Source organism: Anolis carolinensis, unplaced genomic scaffold (assembly GCF_035594765.1).
Source record: "Anolis carolinensis isolate JA03-04 unplaced genomic scaffold, rAnoCar3.1.pri scaffold_7, whole genome shotgun sequence".
In the NCBI taxonomy this organism is placed as follows: domain Eukaryota; kingdom Metazoa; phylum Chordata; class Lepidosauria; order Squamata; family Dactyloidae; genus Anolis; species Anolis carolinensis.
Window position 1 is genome coordinate 7,792,337 of NW_026943818.1, and position 24,620 is coordinate 7,816,956.

Genomic DNA, 24,620 nt, shown 5'->3' on the forward strand with positions numbered 1-24,620 from the left:
TATAATATGAATTATATATTATTTATTACATGTAATATTACTGGCAATGTTACAGTATAGTGGTGCGGTGCAATATGTTGGTGTACAGTGCTAGCACTGTGCTGTGCCAGAGATATAATACCCTGTGTGTAAATATTATTTGTAAGCTGCTCTCAGTCCCCTTTGGGATGAGAAGGGCGGGATATAAATGTAGTAAACAAATAAATAAATAAAAATAAAATAAACCATATCGCAACCACGAGAGACATCATCCCTGGCCTGCCTCCTCCAGTGGATAGTGGAACTCTCTGCCCCGGACTGTGGAGGAGGCTCCTTCTTTGGAGGCTTTTAAGCAGAGGCTGGATGGCCATCTGTTGGGGGTGCTTTGAATGCGATTTCCTGCTTCTTGGCAGGGGGTTGGACTGGATGGCCCATGAGGTCTCTTCCAACTCTACTATTCTATGATTCTATAGTCTAGATAACCAAAGTGGCAATGCCCCCAAGGTTGAATGTCCTGCTGCTGAATGCCAGGCTGGTGAATGGAAAAATAGCTGCCATCCGGAACCTGATCCTGGATGAGCATGCCGACCTGGCTTGCATTTCTGAGACCTGGTTGGTTGGATGAAGGAGAGGAGGTAAATCTCTCCCAATCTGTCTGTCAAACTTCAGTGTGCAGCAGCAGGTGAGACCCAAAGAGTGGAGGAGTTGCAGCGGTCTGTTGGGATTTGATGCACCTGACCAGATGTCCCACCCTACTCGATCACGTGTCCACCCAAGGGTGAGTGGCTGGGACCGAACAGGGACCAACAGGCAAGACAGAAGCACAAAAATCAAAAGGCAGATCAGGGTGTGTTGCATAGGGTCACACTCAGGGCCAGCCCTAGGTAATTTTCAAATGTAAGCGAACAGAATTTTGGCGCCCCCCCCCCCCCAAACCAATCACTGAAAAATAAAAGCGATGGATAAGCGAAAGTGTTGGAAAATAAGCAGGGATTAAGGAATCATAGAATCATAGAATAGTAGAGTTGGAAGAGACCTCATGGGCCATCCATTCCAACCCCCTGCCAAGAAGCAGGAAATCGCATTCAAAGCACCCCCGACAGATGGCCATCCAGCCTCTGCTTAAAAGCCTCCAAAGAAGGAGCCTCCACCACGGCCCCGGGGAGAGAGTTCCACTGCCGAACAGCCCTTCTCACAGTGAGGAAGTTCTTCCTGATATTCAGGTGGAATCTCCTTCCTTTCCTGTAGTTTGAAGCCCTTGTTCCCTTGCGTCCTAGTCTGCAGGGCAGCAGAAAACAAGCTTGCTCCCTCCTCCCTATGACTTCCCTTCACGTATTTGTACATGGCTATCATGTCTCCTCTCAGCCTTCTCTTCTGCAGGCTAAACATGCCCAGCTCTTTAAGCCGCTCCTCATAGGGCTTGTTCTCCAGACCCTTAATCATTTTAGTCGCCCTCCTCTGGACGCTTTCCAGCTTGTCAACATCTCCCTTCAACTGCGGTGCCCAGAATTGGACCCAGTGTGATTCCAGGTGTGGTCTGACCAAGGCTGAAGAGAGGGGAGCAGGACTTCCCTGGATCTAGACGCTATTCCCCTATTGATGCAGGACAGAATCCCATTGGCTTTTTTAGCTGCCACATCACATTGCTGGCTCATGTTCACCTTCCTCCCCACGAGGACTCCAAGGTCTTTTTCGCACACACTGCTGTCAAGCCAGGCATTGTCCCCCATTCTGTATCTTTGATTTCCATTTTTTCTGCCGAAGTGAAGTATCTTGCATTTTAAACACCAAATTACATTATGATTTTACAAATTAAGCACCAAAACATCATGTTTCACAACAAATCAACAGAAAAAGCAGTTCAATACATGGTAATGTTATGTAGGAATTACTATATTTGTGAATTTAGCACCAAACATTGAACTGGGATATAGGGCGGAGGTGCCTCAACGGCGCCCCCTAGAGCATGGTGCCTTCAGCAACTGCATACTTCGCCTAATGGTTGAACCGCCCCTGGCCACACTCCCCCTAAAGACACAGGTTTGCAGCTTGGACTCATGGCTAACCCTGGAGCCTCAGATGTCGGTGATGGCCAGGAGTGCCTTTGCACAGTTAAAATTTGTGCATCCGCTGCACCCGTACCTTGAGACGCCTTAGTCACATCCCAACGCTTTCTACGTGGGGCTGCCTTTGAAGATAGTTCGGGTACAGACATCTGCAGCCAGATCATTAACTGGGGCTCTGCTCAGGGAGAGAACCACTCCCATGTTGAGGCAGCTCCACCGGCTGCCAATTCTCTTCCGGGCCAAATACAAAGTGATAGTCATTACCTTTCAATCCCTAAACAGTTCAGGCCCAGCCTATCTAGCAAACCGTATATCCTTGTACAAGCCTCCGATCGGCAGAGGAGGTCCTACTCTCAGTCCCACCTCCGTCTCAAGCACAACTCGTGGGAACGAGAGAATCAACTTAAAACATTCTTATACTTTCAAGCATATAATGAGAAGGAGGAATAAAGCTCATAGCACAGATTAAATGGAACGGAAAGGGAACTGATATGACACTTTACCTTGGCTGTTTTTTAATTGCTTTTAATGATAATCGTTTAACGCAACTTACTGTACAATGTGTTGTCGAAGGCTTTCATGGCCGAAATCAATGGGTGGTTGTGCATTTTCCAGGTTGTATGGCCATGTTCCAGAAGCATTCTCTCCTGACGTTTCACCCACATTGTTAGGCTTCCTCAGAGGTTGTGAGGTCTGTTGGAAAACTAAGCAAGGGAGGTTTATAGATCTGTAGAAGGTCCAGCATGGGAAAAAAGATTCTTTTCTGTTGGAGGCCAGTGTGAATGTTGTAATTAATCACCTTGATTAACATTAATGGCCTTGCCAGCTTCATGCCTGGGGGAATCCTTTGTTCAGAAGTGTTAGCTGCCCCTGATTGATTCATCCTTTCCTTAGTTTTCCAATATACCTCACAACCCAATACTAATAATATTACAATATAATCGTATAGTACAATATAATAATATATAATGCTTATGTAGTGCTTATATTGTGCTATACTAATAATATAATATACTAGCTTTGCCCGGCCACGCGTTGCTGTGGCTTATGAGAATCCTTTGTTGGCCAGGTGGAGTAGCAGTGAATAGCCTTGCAGTGTCAAAGCCTGGCTGTTTTCTGGAGTAGCTGGAGCTTTTTGTTGTATGAACGTAGAGGCATGGATGAGGGGTTGTGCTGCCAAGTTTAGTGTTTCTGGGATGTGTAGTTTTGTTGTTTTGTCCTAGGCCGAAATTTCATTACCCTTTTATATATATAGACTAGCTGTGCCCGGCCATGCGTTGCTCTGGCTTCATCCTAAGTGGGTTTTTGTTTGTGGAGGCAAGCATGAATGTTGTAATTAGTCACCTTGATTAGCAATGAATGAGCTTGTAGCATCAAAGCCTGGTTGTCTGTTGGGAGGTGTCAGCTGGCTCTGGTTGTTTCTTGTCTGGAATGCCCTTATTTTCAGAGTGTTGTTCTTTATTTACTGTTGAGATTGTAGAGATTTTTTAATGCTGGCTGCCAGGTTTTGTTCATTTTGATGGTTCCCAGGAACCTAATAATAATAATAATAAATGTTGATGACTCTGAGGGGGAATCCTTTGTTGGGAGGTGTTAGCTGGCTCTGGTTGAAGGCCCTCCCACCTGGCTAACGTCACCAAGTTTCCCCGGGGGGGAGGGGGGTTCTGTAATTTGGACCTAATTTTATAGGGTTTTTTGATGGAAAGACACAGATTGGATGACTATGTCTTTTGTGGCCAAAGTTAGTGTGATTTGGTCCAGTGGTTTTGTTGTTTACTCCATGGGAATTACGCACATTACATTTTTATACATATAGATTGTATATATATGTAACTTGTAAGCCACCATGAGTTCCTTGCGGGGAGAGAAGGGCGGGATAAAAATGTCTGTAATAAATAAATAATAAATAAACCTCTGAGGATACCTAAAATAGATGTGGGTGAAACGTCAGGAGAGAATGCTTCTGGAACATGGCCATGCCGCCCGGAAAACTCACAGCAACCCAATAGCATTGATTATTGCCATTTGCAGTCATTTGTTTATATTCAGTGTGCTCTTCAACATCTATTTCTCACTAGCTGTTCAAGGCAACAACTCCAGCCCATACATTTGATTGTGCCTTTATTAATAAACATTTATTAAAATATAATAATCTAACCAAACAAAATCCAATATCAATAAACAAACGAATAAACAAAGCCATAACCTAAATGTTGCCGAAGTTCTTAGGTTTGAAATAGACTTCTCACTTTCTAGCCCAAAGGCATCTCTGTAAAAGAAGAGTCATCGTCTCATTACTACATCGAATATATTCATAGAGTCAGTCTACCTAATGTGTAAAAAAAGGAGCTCTTAAGACTGAAAACCCACAAGAATTTTTATATTTTCCTGATAGCACTTCAGCTCAATATTACGGAATCATAGGAGGTCTATTTTTGTGAGGAGCCAACATTAATTGGCAGAGAAGGCTAAAGACTTTGCAAAACTCCTACTCCCACAAAGCCATGGCAGTTAAAGTGGTGTCGAACTGCATTAATTCTACAGTGTAGATGAATCCACTAGGCATGTGCGGTCCATCAAAAAAATGGTTCAATACTTGCTTCGAAAGTAGGGGGCGTTTCTAAAGTCTAAAGTCATTTCCAAATTTTGAAGCAAAAAAATTCGAAACTTTCCAAAACTTTCCAAAACTCATTAATGGTGGATGCGCATGTGCATGAAGGGAAACATTATCGTCAATGGGGAAATTTGAGGGGCTTCTCTCTCCCTCATTTTTTGAGCTAACCTAATGAAATTTGCTACAGTGGTAGAACACATTTACCACTGTTAGCTCACCAAATCTAAGAATGTTTGACTTATCCTCAGATTATTGGTGAATTTTCAAAGTTTTTATTTAAAATTTTTGAATAATAACAAAAATCTGTTCCTGGTTTGGAAGTGTTATTTCCTGTTTCATTGGGTTGTCTTTACTTTGAAAGTCATTGTTCTACTTGAGAAACTTTGTTTTTTGTGGCTATCAAGGAGAGAAAATGCTCCAGACTTGGTTTCTATGGGGCTCTTAAACCTCAATGCTAGCCAAGAGATTGGTTGAATTAAAACACTTTCTCATATATCTGAAGCTTATCCAAAGGTATTCCGAGGCATGGGCGCCAACACTTTGAATTGGGAGGTTAAATTCGAAGGGCCAAACCACCTTGGAACCCTGTTCGATTTTATTACGATTAACGATTTTATTACGATTAACGATGATTCCAATAAATTCACCCATGCCTAGCACCCACAGCAGAAAAATAGATGAGTCAGTGCTTGATATATTGATTTTAAAATGTGATGCATTCATCTCCTAATTGGAGACTGGCTGTTACGGAGACAGATGAGCCTTGAGATATTGTAATTTTTTATGGCACAGCTTGCCCTTTTTCTTCCCACAACTGGAGAAATCCTAACTGCACAAATCAACTCAAAACAAATCAAAGAAATTGGAATTATTTTTCTTTTTTATCTGCTCCAAGGAGAATCATAAAAATCCAGATCGGAAGGGGACATTTTGACCACGGTGACGCCTCCGCCGGGATGAACGGATTGCATGTTGCCGAAACGCCTGCAAGAAAGAAGGGAAAAGAACGCAATGGAAAAGAATTAGGACCATTGAATCCATCAGAGTCTGGCGGAGTCTTCGTCTCTGGAAGTTCAGCAGCAGAGGCTGGATGGCCATCTGTCAGGAGGGATCGGATGGTGTCTTCCTATTTGGTAAAAGGGAATTGGACTGGATGGCCCTTTGACTGTAAATCGAAGGTCAGCAGTCGTCCGCTCCTCCTTATTGCCTTGTTTTTATTTGTGTTGTATTTGGAAATGGTCATATGACTGGTTAAATAAATAAAATTATTATTATTATTATTATTATTATTATTATTATTATTGACACAACAACATTGTGTGACACAGCAAACAAGATAGACATGCTGGATTTCGTTTCACAAAATCACAAGTCGAACACTTCCCAAGTGTCTAGGACTGTGTGATGTATTTTCAGATGATGCGCACAGATCCAAGTAGGGTGGCCTTTTGCATTATTATTATTATTATTATTACTGTTACTAGCTGTGCCCAGCCACGCGTTGCTCTGGCAAAGTGGTGGTGGTATTGGTTAAAAATTGTTGTGTAATTTTTATTTGACGTTATTTGTATTTTTAAATTAATTTTATTGTAAGTTATCTTTTTATTATATTTTATTATTTTCTTGTATTATTTTTAGTTATTTTCTGTTATTATAGGAATTTATTGTATTAATCTTTTAGTGTTTTTAATTATTTTTTAGTGTTTTTTATTATTTTTTATTGGGTTGCTAGGAGACCAAGTTGGAGGAGCTTAGCCTTCTAACTGGCAGAAATTGGATAAAAGCAATTATTCCTCTCCCTGTAATTAGGACTTTATTTTTCTTTTCTTTTTGTTGTATCAACCTAGAGGCGTGGATGATGGGTTGTGTTGTCAAATTTCGAGGTTGGGGGACCTGTAGTTTTGTTGTTTTGTCGGTCGCCATGATGCCATCACTCTTTTATAGATTATTAACACAACAAATGGGATATATATGCTGGATTTTGTATGATGATGATGATGATTATTATTATTATTATTATTGATGGCCCTTGGGGTCTCTTCTAATTCTAGGATTCTGTTATGCTATAAACAATTGTTGTTGTTGTTGTTGTTATAGTATGACATAGCAAACAAGATGTATATGCTGGATTTCGTTTCACAAAATCACAAGTCGAACACTTCCCAAGTGTCTAGGACTGTGTGATGTATTTTTGGATGATGCGCGCAGCTCCAAGTAGGGTGGCCTTTTGCATTATTATTATTATTAACACAGCAAATGAGATATATATGCTGGATTTTGTATGATGATGATGATGATGATGATGATGATGATGATGATGATGATTATTATTATTATTATTATTATTATTATTGATGGCCCTTGGTGTCTCTTCTGATTCTAGGATTCTGTTATGCTATAAACAATTATTATTGTTGTTGTTATTGTAGTTATAGTATGACATAGCAAACAAGATAGACATGCTGGATTTCGTTTCACAAAATCACAAGTCGAACACTTCCCAAGTGTCTAGGACTGTGTGATGTATTTTTGGATGATGCACGCAGCTCCAAGTAGGGTGGCCTTTTGCATTATTATTATTATTATTATTATTAACACAGCAAATGAGATATATATGCTGGATTTTGTATGATGATGATGATGATGATGATGATTATTGATGGCCCTTGGTGTCTCTTCTAATTCTAGGATTCTGTTATGCTATAAACAATTATTATTGTTGTTGTTATTGTAGTTATAGTATGACATAGCAAACAAGATAGATATGCTGGATTTCGTACCACAAAATCACAAGTCAAACACTTCCCAAGTGTCTAGGACTGTGTGATGTATTTGGAACTTTGAAAGAGATGTATTCCATCTTTCCTTTAAAGATTCGATAACTCACCTCCATTTATTCATTTCCCAGTCAAAGGCTTCCACGGTGGTCACGTGGACAATGCCGTCATAGCCCCCGATGGCTAGGAGGTAGCCGTTTGCAACAGCGAGGCCGACCTGTATATATATTAACACTTTAAAAATTCACCACGGCACCGTTTTAAAGGTTTTCCTGGCATGCCAGGATTTGGTGCTCTGACTGATTGAGATTATTATCCCAATAGTAACCATGATGGGAGTTGTAGTCAGGCAAACGTGGGCCTTCCAGGTGTTTTAGACTTCAACTCCCACCATTCCTAACAGCCTCGGGCCCTTTCCTTTTCACTCCCAGCTGCTTAAGCTGTCCCAGCCTATTTGGTGTATCATATACTCGCCAGGCACGGACCCCCTTGTCCATGATCGATAACACTCAAGCCAGTGTGCCTACCTTGCTCCTTTTCGACCTCATGGCTGGAGCAGGAAGCCATTCGTTGGCCAGAGGATTGTATCGCTCGGTGCTGCACAGCTCCGTGAAGTCATCTCGCCCACCCACGGCATAGATCTGCCCCTGGAATGCTACACATCCTAGGTTCTCCCGGCACGTCCGCAGCGGAGGACATGGGGTCCATCTGTCTTCCGTGGGGTTGTAACGCTCCACTGGGATGGGCGAGAAAGTCAGAACAGAGTGGGCCCTTGCTCTCTTTATCCATGTCAGGGGTCCCCAAATTAAGGCCCGTGGGCTGGATGCGGTCCTCCAAGGTCATTTACCTGGTTCCTGTCCTAAACTTTAGACTTCGGGTTGACCTAAGCCCACCTGGTCTTTGGAGGTCTCTTTGCTTACCTATGGTCTTTTGAGATCATCTAGATGGTATTTGAAGGTGTCTTCACTTAGCTATGACCTTATGAGACCCTCTAGATGGCTTTTGGAGGTCACTTTTCTTACCTATGGTCCTATGAGACTGTCTAAATGGCCTTTGAGGGTCCCTTTCCTTACCTATCGTTTTATGAGACTGTCTAGATGGCCTTTGGGGGCTCCTTTCCTTACCTATGGTCTTATGAAACCACCTAGATGGTCTTTGAGGTCCCTTTCCTTATCCATGGTCTTATGAGACCATCTAGATGGTCTTTGGAGGTCTCTTTGCTTATTTATGGCCTTATGAGATCGTCTAGATGGTCTTTGAAGGTCTCTGCTTAACTACGGCCTTATGAGATCATCTAGATGGTTTTTGGAAGTTACTTTGCTTACCTATGGTCCTAAGAGACTGTCTAGATGGCCTTTTAGGGTCCCTATCCTTACCTATGGTTTTATGAGATTGTCTAGATGGCCTTTGGGGACCCCTTTCCTTATCTATGATCTTCTGATGGCCTGGTGAGATCATCTAGATGGCCTTTGAGGGTCCCTTTCCTTAGCTATGGTCTTATGAAACCATCTAGATGGGCTTTGGAGGTCTCTTTGCTTATCTATGGTCTTCTGATGGCCTGATGAGACCATCTAGATGGCCTTTGAGGGTCCCTTTCCTTACCTATGGTCTTATGAGACCATCTAGATGGTCTTTGAGGTCACTTTCCTTATCTATGGTCTTCTGATGGCCTTATGAGATCATCTAGATGGCCTTTGAGGGTCCCTTTCCTCACCTATGGTCTTATAGGACTATCTAGATGGTCTTATGAGATCGTCTAGATCAGGGGTCCCTAAACTAAGGTCCTCCAAGGTCATTGACCTGGCCTTTGTCCTAACTTTAGACTTAGGATTGACCTGGAGGCACACAACAATCCACAATCCTAATTTTGGACTATGTCATCATAAGTCCGGCCCCCCAACAGTCTGCGGGACTGTGAACCGGCCCTCCACTTAAAGAGTTTGAGGACCCCTGATCCATGTCCTGACTCCTTAGAAGTCATGCTATAAATGTCAACATGAGACATACAACTGTTGCATTACAGGGTTTAGGGGCAGATTATTTGTCCAACCATTTGTGTAAGGAATCAAAGAACCTGGTTAGTACCTGAATACAAAGGCGCCTGTCCATCAGACCCACCGACGGCATAGAGGTACCCATCCAGCACCGCCAAGCCCAGGCCCCTCCGGCGACGGCTCATGGGCGTCACTTTGCGCCATCGATTGAGCAGTGGGTCATATCTGGAGACAAACAATAGCACGTAGATGTTGAAAGCAAAGGATCCCGGTTGTAAGGGAAGTAGATGGATTGTTGACTATATAGATGTATGGATTTATGGCAACCGCATGCATTTTGTAGGGGTTTCTTAGGTCAGGAATCCTTGGAGGTGGAAGGGATCCATCCGCGGTCTCCCATCCAAGCACTAGCCAAAGTTGTCCCTGCTTAGCTCCCATGATCCGATAAAAATCATAGGCTCCACCATCACACATGGAATTCAATGCACACAGGCACCAAAGGGCCTACCTCTCCACAGTGTCCACACAAAGCAGGCCATCGTAGCCCCCAACGCAGTACAGGTAGCCCCCCAACTCCGCCACGGCCACATCTTGCTTGGGTTCACTCAATGGGGCCACGTCCCTCTTCCATTCGTTGTTTTCAGGCTCATATCTACAGCAAAGGAAGATGTGTCCATTCATTTTCTCCCACATCTGCTTTTAAAAAAAATATTAAACCGATCCAACATACATGCCTACATACTTTGACATATCTATATCTATCTATATAATAAAAGTCAACATAGCTCCCCTCCAAGCCACTCAGATGGCTCAGCCATTAAAAAGAGGGTTTTGGGAAGAGCCAGTGGTTACTCCAAGAGGTCACCAAAGAGTTGTGGGAAAGAGCCAGCTGTTACTCCAAGAGGTCACCAAAGAGTTGTGGGAAAGAGACAGCTGTTACTCCAAGTGGTTACTCCAAGAGGTCACCAAAGGGTTGTGGGAAAGAGCCAGTGGTTACTCCAAGAGGTCACCAAAGAGTTGTGGGAAAAAGCCAATGGTTACTCCAAGAGGTCACCAAAGGGTTGTGGGAAAGAGCCAATGGTTATTCCAAGAGGTCACCAAAGGGTTGTGGGAAAGAGCCAGCGGTTACTCCAAGAGGTCACCAAAGAGTTGTGGGAAAGAGCCAGCTGTTACCCAAGAGGTCACCAAAGAGTTGTGGGAAAGAGCCAGCTGTTACCCAAGAGGTCACCAAAGAGTTGTGGGAAAGAGCCAGCTGTTACCCAAGAGGTCACCAAAGAGTTGTGGGAAAGAGCCAGCTGTTACCCAAGAGGTCACCAAAGAGTTGTGGGAAAGACCCAGCTGTTACCCAAGAGGTCACCAAAGAGTTGTGGGAAAGAGCCAGCTGTTACTCCAAGAGGTCACCAAAGAGTTGTGGGAAAGAGCCAGCTGTTACTCCAAAAGGTCACCAAAGAGTTGTGGGAAAGAGCCAGCTGTTACCCAAGAGGTCACCAAAGAGTTGTGGGAAAGAGCCAGCTGTTACCCAAGAGGTCATCAAAGAGTTGTGGGAAAGAGCCAGCGGTTACTCCAAGAGGTCACCAAAGGGTTGTGGGAAAGAGACAGCTGTTACTCAAGAGGTCACCAAAGGGCTGTGGGAAAGAGCCAGTGGTTACGCCAAGAGGTCAATAGAAGGCCATGGGAAAGAGCCAGCTGTGACCCCCAAGAGACCACTAGAGGGATGCCATGGAGACCTAAATCAGCCAGGTGTGATCACTACCTGAGGGACAGAGAAAGTACTGCTTTGTGCTTGGTGAAAAAACCATCCCTACAATCATAACACTAACCATTATTTTCACTAATAAATACCATTACACAATGCAAACCAGGTCAACCTAAGCTAGTGTATGTATCTATGTATATATGTATCCACATGCACACACACACACATATTTATAGTAGACTAACCTGACATCACTGGCCAGGTCTACAAGCAAAAGTATATTACTGGGGTAGTCGATAGAGTGTCCCTGGTGCCAAGGTGAAGCTTAAAATACAACCTGACGTATCTCTGACACATGCACACAGTCCCTGCATTCAGCCTATATATTTAGCCAAAGGATTTCAAGCCTCTCGCAGTGCAATCCTCAAGGAATGTGCTGGAGAGACACTGAGTTTGTCTTTAGCGAGAATATATAGCCATAAGTGGGCTGTCAAAGTGATCCATCAGACGGGAAGGCAATAACTTCAGGCCTGCTAAAGAGACCCAGGGGAAGGCAAGGCATAGATGACATTCATTATGCAACTGGATGGGTGAGGAGAGCTTGGATAGAGCCAAGAGGAGGGAGAGGTTCTGTATTTATTTATTCGAAATATTTATTACTGCTATCATTTCTCATTTATGATAACTCTAAGGTGAACCTATCACGGGGTTTCCTGGGGTCGGGCGTTTTTATGACCAAGTGGGAATTAGAACCCCAGATTCCAGGGTTGTAGTCCAGAGTCATGACCAGAGTGTCTCTGAGCATATGTTTCTTCCTCGGTACTGAGAGAGGAAAAAGCTCCTTGGCTTGGAAACGAAGAAAAGTACCTCCCCCGGAGCCCGAAATAAGCATTGCCTCCAAAGCCGGAAATGAAAGGGGAAGCCTTTGCCTTTGTCTATGTAATTGTGTCTCATTGTATTGTAACAAGTTATTGATTGTTTGCCTGTATCTATTTATACCAGTGGTTCCCAAACCTATTTGGCCTACCGCCCCCTTTCCAGAAAAAATATTACTCAGTGCCCCCTGGAAAGGGGGCGTGGCTTAGAGGGGTGGGCGTGGTTCCTGCTCAAGAGGGCGGGGCTGGGCCTCTCCCTAGTCCAAGATGCAGGGCTAGGAGGGGGAGGTGGGCGGGACCACAAATGGGCGGCCAGGACTGGGATGGGTGGAGTTATGAGCTCTGAGGCAGGGCTGAGCTTCTATCCCTGTCCTGCGGTGTCTGCCAAGAAAGGGGGCGGGGCTAGAGGAGGGGGCGGGGCCTCTTCCCAAGTTCCTGATCGGGTTGGACCTCTATACCTCGCCCCTGTGTTTTAACAAGTGCCTCAGGGGAGGTATACAGAGGTTCTTGGGAAGAGGCCCCACCCCTAGCCCTGCCCTTTAGTCCTAAACGGCCTCTCAGGAGAAATATAGAGGCTCAGCCCTGTCTCAGGCTCTTGGAAGGAGGCCCCGCCCCCTTCCCTAGCTCCGCCCTCTGTGTCCCAAAAAGTGCCTCAGGAGAGGTATAGATTCTCAGCCCTGTCTCGGGCTCTTGGGAAGAAGCCACGCCCACTCCTCTAGCTCCGCCCCCTGTGTGCCTCAGGGGAGGTATACAGAGGCTCAGCCCTGTCTTGTGCTCTTGGAAGGAGGCCCCGCCCCCTGTTCCTAGCTCCGCCCTCTGTGTCCCAAAAAGTGCCTCAGGAGAGGTATAGATTCTCAGCCCTGTCTCGGGCTCTTGGGAAGAAGCCACGCCCACTCCTCTAGCTCCCCCCCTTGTGTCCAAACAAGTGCCTCAGGGGAAGTATACAGAGGCTCAGCCCTGTCTTGTGCTCTTGGGAAGAGACCCCGCCCACACCCCCAGCCCCGCTCTTTAGTCATAAAAGACCTCTCAGGAGAGGTATAGAGGCTCAGCCCTGTCTTGTGCTCTTGGGAAGAGACCCCGCCCACACCCCTAGCCCCGCTCTTTAGTCATAAAAGACCTCTCAGGAGAGGTATAGAGGCTCAGCCCTGTCTCGGGCTCTTGGGAAGAAGCCACGCCCACTCCTCTAGCTCCGCCCCCTGTGTCCTAACAGGCGCCTCAGGTGCTGAGCCCTGTCTCTGGCCCTTGGGAAGAGGCCCCGCCCCTCCTCTGGCCCCGCCCCCGTGTCCTAATTGGTGCCATCACCGCCCCCCTGGATCGATCACTGATTTATACTGTAATCTGCTCTGAGTCCCCATGGAGAGAAGGACGGAATATAAATAAATTATTATTATTGTTATTATTATTATTATTATTATTATTATTATTATTATTATTATTATACACGTCAACATTAATACATATAACAAAATACAATGCTATGAAATCATGGGAGCTGTAATTTTTCAAGCTTTTTAGCCTTCTCTTCTAGTGTCCCACCAAACTACATCTCTTAAGATTCCATAACATTGAGCTATGGCAGTTCAAGTGGTGCCAAACTGTATTAATGCGTCAGTGTAGAGCAGTGATTCCCAAAATGGGTGCTACCGCCCCCCGGTGGGCACTGGAGCGATCCAGAGGGGTGGTGTTAGCACCTATTAGGACACGGGGGCGGGGCCAGAGGAGGGGCGGGGACTCTTCCCAAGGGCCAGAGACAGGGCTCAGCACCTGAGGCGCCTGTTAGGACACAGGGGGCGGAGCTAGAGGAGTGGGCGTGGCTTCTTCCCAAGAGCCCGAGACAGGGCTGAGAATCTATACCTCTCCTGAGGCGCTTGTTGGACACAGGGGGCGGAGCTAGGGAAGGGGGCGGGGCTTCCTTCCAAGAGCCTGAGACAGGGCTGAGCCTCTATACCTCTCCTGAGAGGTCTTTTATGACTAAAGAGCGGGGCTAGGGGTGTGGGCGGGGTCTCGTCCCAAGAGCACAAGACAGGGCTGAGCCTCTGTATACTTCCCCTGAGGCACCTGTTTGGACACAGGGGGCGGAGCTAGGGAAGGGGGCGGGGCTTCCTTCCAAGAGCCTGAGACAGGGCTGAGCCTGTATACCTCTCCTGAGAGGTCTTTTATGACTAAAGAGCGGGCCTGGGGGTGTGGGCGGGGTCTCGTCCCAAGAGCACAAGACAGGGCTGAGCCTCTATACCTCTCCTGAGAGGTCTTTTATGACTAAAGAGCGGGGCTGGGGGTGTGGGCGGGGTCTCGTCCCAAGAGCACAAGACAGGGCTGAGCCTCTGTATACTTCCCCTGAGGCACTTGTTTGGACACAGGGGGCGGAGCTAGGGAAGGGGGCGGGGCTTCCTTCCAAGAGCCTGAGACAGGGCTGAGCCTCTATACCTCTCCTGAGAGGTCTTTTATGACTAAAGAGCGGGGCTGGGGGTGTGGGCGGGGTCTCGTCCCAAGAGCACAAGACAGGGCTGAGCCTCTATACCTCTCCTGAGAGGTCTTTTATGACTAAAGAGCGGGGCTAGGGGTGTGGGCGGGGTATCGTCCCAAGAGCACAAGACAGGGCTGAGCCTCTATACCTCTCCTGAGAGGTCTTTTATGACTAAAGAGCGGGGCTAGGGGTGTGGGCGGGGTCTCGTCCCAAGAGCACAAGACAGGGCTGAGCCTCTATACCTCTCCTGAGAGGTCTTTTATGACTAAAGAGCGGGGCTAGGGGTGTGGGCGGGGTCTCGTCCCAAGAGCACAAGACAGGGCTGAGCCTCTGTATACTTCCCCTGAGGCACTTGTTTGGACACAGGGGGCGGAGCTAGGGAAGGGGGCGGGGCTTCCTTCCAAGAGCCTGAGACAGGGCTGAGCCTCTATACCTCTCCTGAGAGGTCTTTTATGACTAAAGAGCGGGGCTGGGGGTGTGGGCGGGGTCTCGTCCCAAGAGCACAAGACAGGGCTGAGCCTCTGTATACTTCCCCTGAGGCACTTGTTTGGACACAGGGGGCGGAGCTAGGGAAGGGGGCGGGGCTTCCTTCCAAGAGCACAAGACAGGGCTGAGCCTCTATACCTCTACTGAGAGGTCTTTTATGACTAAAGAGCGGGGCTGGGGGTGTGGGCGGGGTCTCGTCCCAAGAGCACAAGACAGGGCTGAGCCTCTATACCTCTCCTGAGAGGTCTTTTATGACTAAAGAGCGGGGCTAGGGGTGTGGGCGGGGTCTCGTCCCAAGAGCACAAGACAGGGCTGAGCCTCTATACCTCTCCTGAGAGGTCTTTTATGACTAAAGAGCGGGGCTAGGGGTGTGGGCGGGGTCTCGTCCCAAGAGCACAAGACAGGGCTGAGCCTCTATACCTCTCCTGAGAGGTCTTTTATGACTAAAGAGCGGGGCTGGGGGTGTGGGCGGGGTCTCGTCCCAAGAGCACAAGACAGGGCTGAGCCTCTGTATACTTCCCCCGAGGCACTTGTTTGGACACAGGGGGCGGAGCTAGGGAAGGGGGCGGGGCTTCCTTCCAAGAGCCTGAGACAGGGCTGAGCCTCTATACCTCTCCTGAGAGGTCTTTTATGACTAAAGAGCGGGGCTGGGGGTGTGGGCGGGGTCTCGTCCCAAGAGCACAAGACAGGGCTGAGCCTCTATACCTCTCCTGAGAGGTCTTTTATGACTAAAGAGCGGGGCTAGGGGTGTGGGCGGGGTCTCGTCCCAAGAGCACAAGACAGGGCTGAGCCTCTATACCTCTCCTGAGAGGTCTTTTATGACTAAAGAGCGGGGCTAGGGGTGTGGGCGGGGTCTCGTCCCAAGAGCACAAGACAGGGCTGAGCCTCTATACCTCTCCTGAGAGGTCTTTTATGACTAAAGAGCGGGGCTAGGGGTGTGGGCGGGGTCTCGTCCCAAGAGCACAAGACAGGGCTGAGCCTCTGTATATGTCACGACCCAGGCGGCAGAGGCACCAATAACCATACACAGAGGCCAGAATCTAACTAATATCTTTATTGAAGGAATATATAAAGTTAATAAAAACAAGTATAGAAAATAGTCCAGAATTAGACCCTTCAGGAAAGGTCAGAATTAGTCCAAAAAAGCAATGTCCAATAAGAAATATTAAGGTCCAAAGTTGTAATCCAATAACCGAAACACTCACTTTGCCAAGCAAAGTGAGGGGAGATGACGAGGTCCTTAGTCCATAAAACTTGAGCGTGGCTAGGAAATAACTTGATACTTGAAACAAGGCTTGAACGTGGAACAAGGTAACTAAGAACAAGAACAAGGTCCGTGGAATAACTTGGTAAAATCCGTGAAACAAGGCAAGGATTAGTCCTGGGAAACAAGGCAAAGTCCGTAGGTAAACAAAGGCTGGGAAGCAAGGCGAAGGCTGGATAGCAAGGCAAGGCTTGAGCTGAAGCGAGGCTTGAATCGGAGCGCGCTGTCCAGACACAACTCGCTCCGTAGGCTGACGAATTGACTCCGCGAAGTTGCTACGCGGGCAAAACACCTATATAGAGTCCAACTTTCTCACCAAAGCGGTTCTCTGGGAATCAGAAACGAAAGCTAAACTCTGAGACCAGATGTTAAACTCCTTAAAGATTCTCACGAGAACCAATGTTAATTGGCAACATTCTTAGCTGCTATCCTCGCACTCCTGCGCGAAGCTGAATCCAAACTTCTCTGTTGTTTACAAAACTCCCGGCGCAAGAACACGGGAGAAGTAGGCTCTGGGGTTGTTTGACATACTTCTGGGGCACAACTTTCTTGCAGGTGCAAGGTTTCCAGATCTGCCTGGGAAGGATCTGGCTGAGAGGAATCCAGTTCAGACTGGGAAGGTAAAAAACCCAAGTTTTCATCTTCATCAGGGATTACAATGTCCTGAGCAGGACTACAAGGCCCATGGTTCATCACACTATCCCCCTCCTCAGGGCCCCTCCCAAACTGGGGTCCTCTCCCCGAGGCGCGAGGTCGCGGTTTGGTGGGATAGGTCAGATGGAAGCGACGGGTTAGATCAGGAGCATGGACTGTGGAGGCGTCTTCCCAAGAGCGTTCCTCAGGCCCAAAACCCACCCAGTCAATGAGATATTGTAGGCGGCGGCGATGAAAGCGAGAATCCAAAATGTCCTCAACCTCGAACTCCTCCTCCCCATTCATCAAAACAGGAGGGGGGGCCGGTTGGTCTGTATCAGGACGCACACCATCCGCCGGAAGGAGCAGGGAACGGTGAAACACTGGGTGGATGCGCATTGAACGTGGAAGTTGGAGTTTGAAAGTCACGGGGTTTAATTGCGCCACCACTGGATAGGGGCCAATGAAGCGGGCATCTAACTTCCGGCATGGGCGGTGGGAGGGAAGAAAGCGAGTGGACAGGAAAACCCGATCTCCTACCTTGATTTCGGGGCCCGGCTGGCGGTGTTTGTCAGCGTGGCGTTTATAGTCCTCCTTGGCTTGGTCCAGTTGCTGGAGCAAAAGTTGTTGCACCGCTGTGAGTTCCTGCAGCCAATCCTCTGCTGCGGGAACTTCTGAAGTTTCAATGACAGGGGGAAAGAAACGTGGATGGAAACCGTAGTTTGCAAAGAACGGCGTTTCTTTTGTAGAAGCTTGAACTCCATTATTGTAGGCAAACTCAGACAGTGGTAACAGAGAAGCCCAATTGTCCTGTTGGTAGTTTACATAACAGCGAAGATACTGCTCCAAAGTGGCATTGGTGCGCTCCGTTTGCCCATCTGTTTGGGGATGATGAGCTGAAGATAAGCGAGAGTCTATGCCCAGTAGTTTTTGTAGTGCCTTCCAAAAACGAGAGGTGAATTGAGATCCACGGTCTGTGACTAAACTCTTGGGCAATCCATGTAGTCTGAAAACATGCTGAAGAAATAGATCCGCAGTTTCCTTGGCCGTGGGGAGGCCTTCGCAGGGAATGAAATGGGCTAACTTGGTGAATAGGTCCACCACCACTAAGATCGTGGTGAATCCACAGGAAGGTGGTAGGTCAGTGATGAAATCCGCGGAAATTATTTCCCATGGGCGAGATGGGGTAGGAAGGGGGTGCAAAAGCCCTGAGGGCTTCTCCCTTCGTATCTTGGAGCGCTGGCATACTGGGCAGGTGTTGACATATTTTTCCACATCCTTGCGGATCTTGGGCCACCAAAAATCTCTTAGGATCAAATGCATGGTTTTAAATAGTCCGAAGTGTCCTGCTGGTTTGCAGTCATGACACAGACGAAGCGCTTTTTCCCTGCCCGGTCCGGGTGGGATATAAACATGATTTCTATAGCAGAGCAGCCCATCTTTAAGCGAAAAGGGAAAATGCAGACCTTGGCGAAGTTGGTCCTGCGCCCAGGCATCTGCTTGCTGACTAGCCCTGATTTCTTGAGCACAGATGGGTCCTGGAGTAGGGGAAGTTGAACCAATGGGACTGGATTTGGTGTTCCCCACTGTGAGCGTGGCAAAGTTCTCAGGTTGTAGCAGTTGGGATTCAAAGGTCTCCTTGCGTCCTGCAGCGTATTCCGGTTTACGTGACAGGGCGTCTGCTTGCTTGGTTTGAGCTGGGGTCACATAATGGATCTGGAAGTTGAAACGTTCAAAGAATAAAGCCCAACGTTGCTGCCTCTGATTTAGTTTGCGGGCAGTTCTTAGATGTTCTAGATTACGATGATCAGTGTGGACTTCAATGGGGAATTTGGCCCCTTCTAGCCAATGTCTCCAAGTTTCAAAGGCTGCCTTTATGGCCAGTAGTTCTTTTTCCCAAATGGTGTAATTCCTCTCTGGTGTGGTTAGTTGACGAGAATAAAAGGCACAGGGGTGGAGGTGATCTCCCACCGGTTGTAAGAGTACAGCCCCAATTGCCACATCAGAGGCGTCCGCTTGCACCACAAAAGGGGTTCCAGGATTTGGGTGCTGTAGAATTGGCTGGGAGGTGAATAGTTTCTTCAGTTGCTGGAACCCTTTCTCTGCTTGATCAGTCCAGCGGAAAGGCTGCTTTCCACGGATGCAGCTAGTGATGGGGTCGGACCAGCGGGCAAAATCTGGAATGAACTTGCGGTAGTAGTTCGCGAACCCCAAGAAACGCTGCACCTCTTTCTTGTTAGTTGGCGCCCGCCATTCCAATACTGCTGAAACTTTGGCTGGATCCATGGAAAGCCCTAGAGGCGAGATGCGGTAGCCAAGGAAATCTACCTCTTGTAGATCAAAAGCGCATTTTTCTAGCTTGGCATAAAGTCCATGATCCCGCAGTCGTTGCAACACCATTTTGACGTGGTTCTCATGTTCTGATTGTGATCTGGAAAACACCAAAAAATCGTCCAGGTAGATTATCAAGAATCTGTCTAGATAGTCCTGAAAAATATCGTTGACAAAATGCTGGAACGTTGCGGGAGCTCCGCATAAACCGAAATTCATAACTCGGGACTCGAATAATCCGAATTTAGTCTGGAAGGCGGTCTTCCACTCGTCCCCTTCTCTGATGCGAACTAGATTATAAGCCCCCCGAAGATCCAGCTTGGTGTAGACCTTGGCTCCTCGAAGTCGGTCCAGTAGATCCGAGATTAAGGGCAGGGGATAGCTGTTCCGCTTGGTGATATTGTTCAATGCTCTGTAGTCCACCACCAAGCGTAATTCCCCTGACTTCTTCTTCACAAACATCACTGGGGAGGCGGCTGGGGATTGAGAGGGTCTGATGAACCCCTTGCGAAGGTTTGTCTCTAAGAATTCCCTGAGAGCTTCTTGCTCTGGTTCAGTCAGGGAGTAGAGATGCCCTCGCGGGATCGGGGCCCCCTCCACCAAGTCAATGGCACAGTCATAAGGTCTATGTGGGGGTAATTTTTCGGCTTCTTTCTCATTGAATACATCCCAATACTCGGAGTACTTCTTTGGCAAGGTGATGATGGGCTCGGAGTCTGTGGCATGGCATACCTTGGCTACGAGGCAATGGTTTTGGCAGTACGGTGAAGCAAACTGCAGTTCTCTGTTGGACCAGGAGATGTTAGGGTCGTGGAGTGTCAGCCATGGAATTCCCAAAATCACAGGGAAATGGGGAACCTCGGTAACAAAGAAGGAAATCTCTTCCATATGTTCCCTTATCCACATCCTGGTGGGTTCCGACCACTGGCTTACGGGGCCCGTCTTGAGGGGACGGCCGTCTATGGCTTGCACCACACGGGCATTCTTGAAATCATGATATTGTAATCCCAGAGAGTCGGCATACTCTCTATCGATGAAATTGTTGGTAGCTCCAGAGTCTATCATGGCGTGGATCATGACGGGTCCCCTTTTTGCTGTCCATAATGTGACCACGAGAAGGAACAGGACCCCGGTTGGCGGCTCTTGGATGGATTTTTTGACCGGGTTGGCGAGCCTCTCTACACCCGGTCGTTGGCTTCCCCCGCCGGCTGTGTGCCAGTCGGCTCAGACGCCTTCGACTCCGTGGAGGACGCCGCCGCAAGACGGGCGGCAGGCTTCCCTTTGGCTGGGCACTCTCTGGCGAAGTGGCCCCCGTTCCCGCAGTACCAGCAGAGGTTCAAGCGTTGACGACGGGCCTTCTCGGCGGCATCTAGTCTGGGACGCACATTGCCCAACTGCATCGGCACCTCCTCGCCTCCTCTGGGGTATGGGGTTGGCGGCGGGGGTCTCCACACCGGACGTGGCTGAACACTGGCGGGAGCGGGGGGTTTTGCCCCGGCTCTACCGCCCTGGCCTCGAACCCATTGTTTCCTGTTGGCAATCATGACTTCAGCCCGTAAACATTGATCAATGAGTGCCTCGAGGGAATGGGGAGGATCCACCTTGGAGATTTCTTCCAGCATTTCAATGTTGAGACCCTCCCGAAATTGTCCTCTGAGGGCTACATCGTTCCAGCCGGTGTTGTGGGCCAGCACGCGGAACTCGGCTATGTACTGAGACATGGGCCTGTCTCCTTGAAGGAGGCGCCGGAGTTTGTGACCGGCTGCCTCCAAATTGTCCTCGATTCCCCAGGTCTCCTTAAGGTGATCCAAGAAGCGTTGTGCTGAACTTAGGTGGGGGGAGGCTTGATCAAACAGGGCCGTCGCCCAGCTAGCCGCTGGTCCGTCTAGAAGACTGTAGACCCACGCCACCTTGATGTCTTCTTGGGGAAACTCGGCATCACGGGCCTCTAGATAAGCTTGACATTGGCGGCGGAAAACATGAACTTTAGCAGCTTCTCCAGAAAACTTGGTAGGCAACGCCATGGCCGGGAGGCGAACTCCGCGCTCCCTCAACCCTTTTATTTCTCCATCCTGCGCGTTGAGTCTGTCACGGATGCGGTCCACTTCGTCCTTGCTGATGGTGTAGCTGAGCGGCTGTCCAGCCGGCGCGGCTCCGGTAGACATCCTGGCCTCGGTTAGTTGGTGCTTATGGGTGGCGGAGTCAAACTGTCACGACCCAGGCGGCAGAGGCACCAATAACCATACACAGAGGCCAGAATCTAACTAATATCTTTATTGAAGGAATATATAAAGTTAATAAAAACAAGTATAGAAAATAGTCCAGAATTAGACCCTTCAGGAAAGGTCAGAATTAGTCCAAAAAAGCAATGTCCAATAAGAAATATTAAGGTCCAAAGTTGTAATCCAATAACCGAAACACTCACTTTGCCAAGCAAAGTGAGGGGAGATGACGAGGTCCTTAGTCCATAAAACTTGAGCGTGGCTAGGAAATAACTTGATACTTGAAACAAGGCTTGAACGTGGAACAAGGTAACTAAGAACAAGAACAAGGTCCGTGGAATAACTTGGTAAAATCCGTGAAACAAGGCAAGGATTAGTCCTGGGAAACAAGGCAAAGTCCGTAGGTAAACAAAGGCTGGGAAGCAAGGCGAAGGCTGGATAGCAAGGCAAGGCTTGAGCTGAAGCGAGGCTTGAATCGGAGCGCGCTGTCCAGACACAACTCGCTCCGTAGGCTGACGAATTGACTCCGCGAAGTTGCTACGCGGGCAAAACACCTATATAGAGTCCAACTTTCTCACCAAAGCGGTTCTCTGGGAATCAGAAACGAAAGCTAAACTCTGAGACCAGATGTTAAACTCCTTAAAGATTCTCACGAGAACCAATGTTAATTGGCAACATTCTTAGCTGCTATCCTCGCACTCCTGCGCGAAGCTGAATCCAAACTTCTCTGTTGTTTACAAAACTCCCGGCGCAAGAACACGGGAGAAGTAGGCTCTGGGGTTGTTTGACATACTTCTGGGGCACAACTTTCTTGCAGGTGCAAGGTTTCCAGATCTGCCTGGGAAGGATCTGGCTGAGAGGAATCCAGTTCAGACTGGGAAGGTAAAAAACCCAAGTTTTCATCTTCATCAGGGATTACAATGTCCTGAGCAGGACTACAAGGCCCATGGTTCATCACAGTATACTTCCCCTGAGGCACTTGTTTGGACACAGGGGGCGGAGCTAGGGAAGGGGGCGGGGCTTCCTTCCAAGAGCCTGAGACAGGGCTGAGCCTCTATACCTCTCCTGAGAGGTCTTTTATGACTAAAGAGCGGGGCTGGGGGTGTGGGCGGGGTCTCGTCCCAAGAGCACAAGACAGGGCTGAGCCTCTATACCTCTCCTGAGAGGTCTTTTATGACTAAAGAGCGGGGCTAGGGGTGTGGGCGGGGTCTCGTCCCAAGAGCACAAGACAGGGCTGAGCCTCTATACCTCTCCTGAGAGGTCTTTTATGACTAAAGAGCGGGGCTAGGGGTGTGGGCGGGGTCTCGTCCCAAGAGCACAAGACAGGGCTGAGCCTCTATACCTCTCCTGAGAGGTCTTTTATGACTAAAGAGCGGGGCTAGGGGTGTGGGCGGGGTCTCGTCCCAAGAGCACAAGACAGGGCTGAGCCTCTGTATACTTCCCCTGAGGCACTTGTTTGGACACAGGGGGCGGAGCTAGGGAAGGGGGCGGGGCTTCCTTCCAAGAGCCTGAGACAGGGCTGAGCCTCTATACCTCTCCTGAGAGGTCTTTTATGACTAAAGAGCGGGGCTGGGGGTGTGGGCGGGGTCTCGTCCCAAGAGCACAAGACAGGGCTGAGCCTCTGTATACTTCCCCTGAGGCACTTGTTTGGACACAGGGGGCGGAGCTAGGGAAGGGGGCGGGGCTTCCTTCCAAGAGCACAAGACAGGGCTGAGCCTCTATACCTCTCCTGAGAGGTCTTTTATGACTAAAGAGCGGGGCTGGGGGTGTGGGCGGGGTCTCGTCCCAAGAGCACAAGACAGGGCTGAGCCTCTATACCTCTCCTGAGAGGTCTTTTATGACTAAAGAGCGGGGCTAGGGGTGTGGGCGGGGTCTCGTCCCAAGAGCACAAGACAGGGCTGAGCCTCTATACCTCTCCTGAGAGGTCTTTTATGACTAAAGAGCGGGGCTAGGGGTGTGGGCGGGGTCTCGTCCCAAGAGCACAAGACAGGGCTGAGCCTCTGTATACTTCCCCTGAGGCACTTGTTTGGACACAGGGGGCGGAGCTAGGGAAGGGGGCGGGGCTTCCTTCCAAGAGCCTGAGACAGGGCTGAGCCTCTATACCTCTCCTGAGAGGTCTTTTATGACTAAAGAGCGGGGCTGGGGGTGTGGGCGGGGTCTCGTCCCAAGAGCACAAGACAGGGCTGAGCCTCTGTATACTTCCCCTGAGGCACTTGTTTGGACACAGGGGGCGGAGCTAGGGAAGGGGGCGGGGCTTCCTTCCAAGAGCACAAGACAGGGCTGAGCCTCTATACCTCTCCTGAGAGGTCTTTTATGACTAAAGAGCGGGGCTGGGGGTGTGGGCGGGGTCTCGTCCCAAGAGCACAAGACAGGGCTGAGCCTCTATACCTCTCCTGAGAGGTCTTTTATGACTAAAGAGCGGGGCTAGGGGTGTGGGCGGGGTCTCGTCCCAAGAGCACAAGACAGGGCTGAGCCTCTATACCTCTCCTGAGAGGTCTTTTATGACTAAAGAGCGGGGCTAGGGGTGTGGGCGGGGTCTCGTCCCAAGAGCACAAGACAGGGCTGAGCCTCTATACCTCTCCTGAGAGGTCTTTTATGACTAAAGAGCGGGGCTAGGGGTGTGGGCGGGGTCTCGTCCCAAGAGCACAAGACAGGGCTGAGCCTCTGTATACTTCCCCTGAGGCACTTGTTTGGACACAGGGGGCGGAGCTAGGGAAGGGGGCGGGGCTTCCTTCCAAGAGCCTGAGACAGGGCTGAGCCTCTATACCTCTCCTGAGAGGTCTTTTATGACTAAAGAGCGGGGCTGGGGGTGTGGGCGGGGTCTCGTCCCAAGAGCACAAGACAGGGCTGAGCCTCTGTATACTTCCCCTGAGGCACTTGTTTGGACACAGGGGGCGAAGCTAGGGAAGGGGGCGGGACTTCCTTCCAAGAGCCTGAGACAGGGCTGAGCCTCTATACCTCTCCTGAGAGGTCTTTTATGACTAAAGAGCGGGGCTGGGGGTGTGGGCGGGGTCTCGTCCCAAGAGCACAAGACAGGGCTGAGCCTCTGTATACTTCCCCTGAGGCACTTGTTTGGACACAGGGGGTGGAGCTAGGGAAGGGGGCGGGGCTTCCTTCCAAGAGCCTGAGACAGGGCTGAGCCTCTATACCTCTCCTGAGAGGTCTTTTATGACTAAAGAGCGGGGCTGGGGGTGTGGGCGGGGTCTCGTCCCAAGAGCA

At 48.9% G+C, this 24,620-nt stretch overlaps 1 protein-coding gene across 3 annotated transcripts in view; it reads right to left on the bottom strand.

The window, feature by feature from the left end:
* Positions 1–4,149: 4,149 nt before the first annotated feature.
* The window catches only part of LOC103281679 (kelch-like protein 20), a 54,457-nt gene continuing 33,986 nt past the window's right edge, over positions 4,150–24,620 (bottom strand). For all 3 annotated transcript variants that reach the window (XM_062958973.1, XM_062958974.1, XM_062958975.1), the window contains 5 exons: positions 9,939–10,082; positions 9,522–9,655; positions 7,964–8,172; positions 7,547–7,653; positions 4,150–5,643 (listed from right to left, as the gene is read on the bottom strand). In XM_062958973.1, the coding sequence (XP_062815043.1) occupies positions 5,541–5,643; positions 7,547–7,653; positions 7,964–8,172; positions 9,522–9,655; positions 9,939–10,082 (697 nt within the window). In that variant the 3' untranslated portion in view covers positions 4,150–5,540. The remainder of the gene's footprint in view (positions 5,644–7,546; positions 7,654–7,963; positions 8,173–9,521; positions 9,656–9,938; positions 10,083–24,620) is intronic.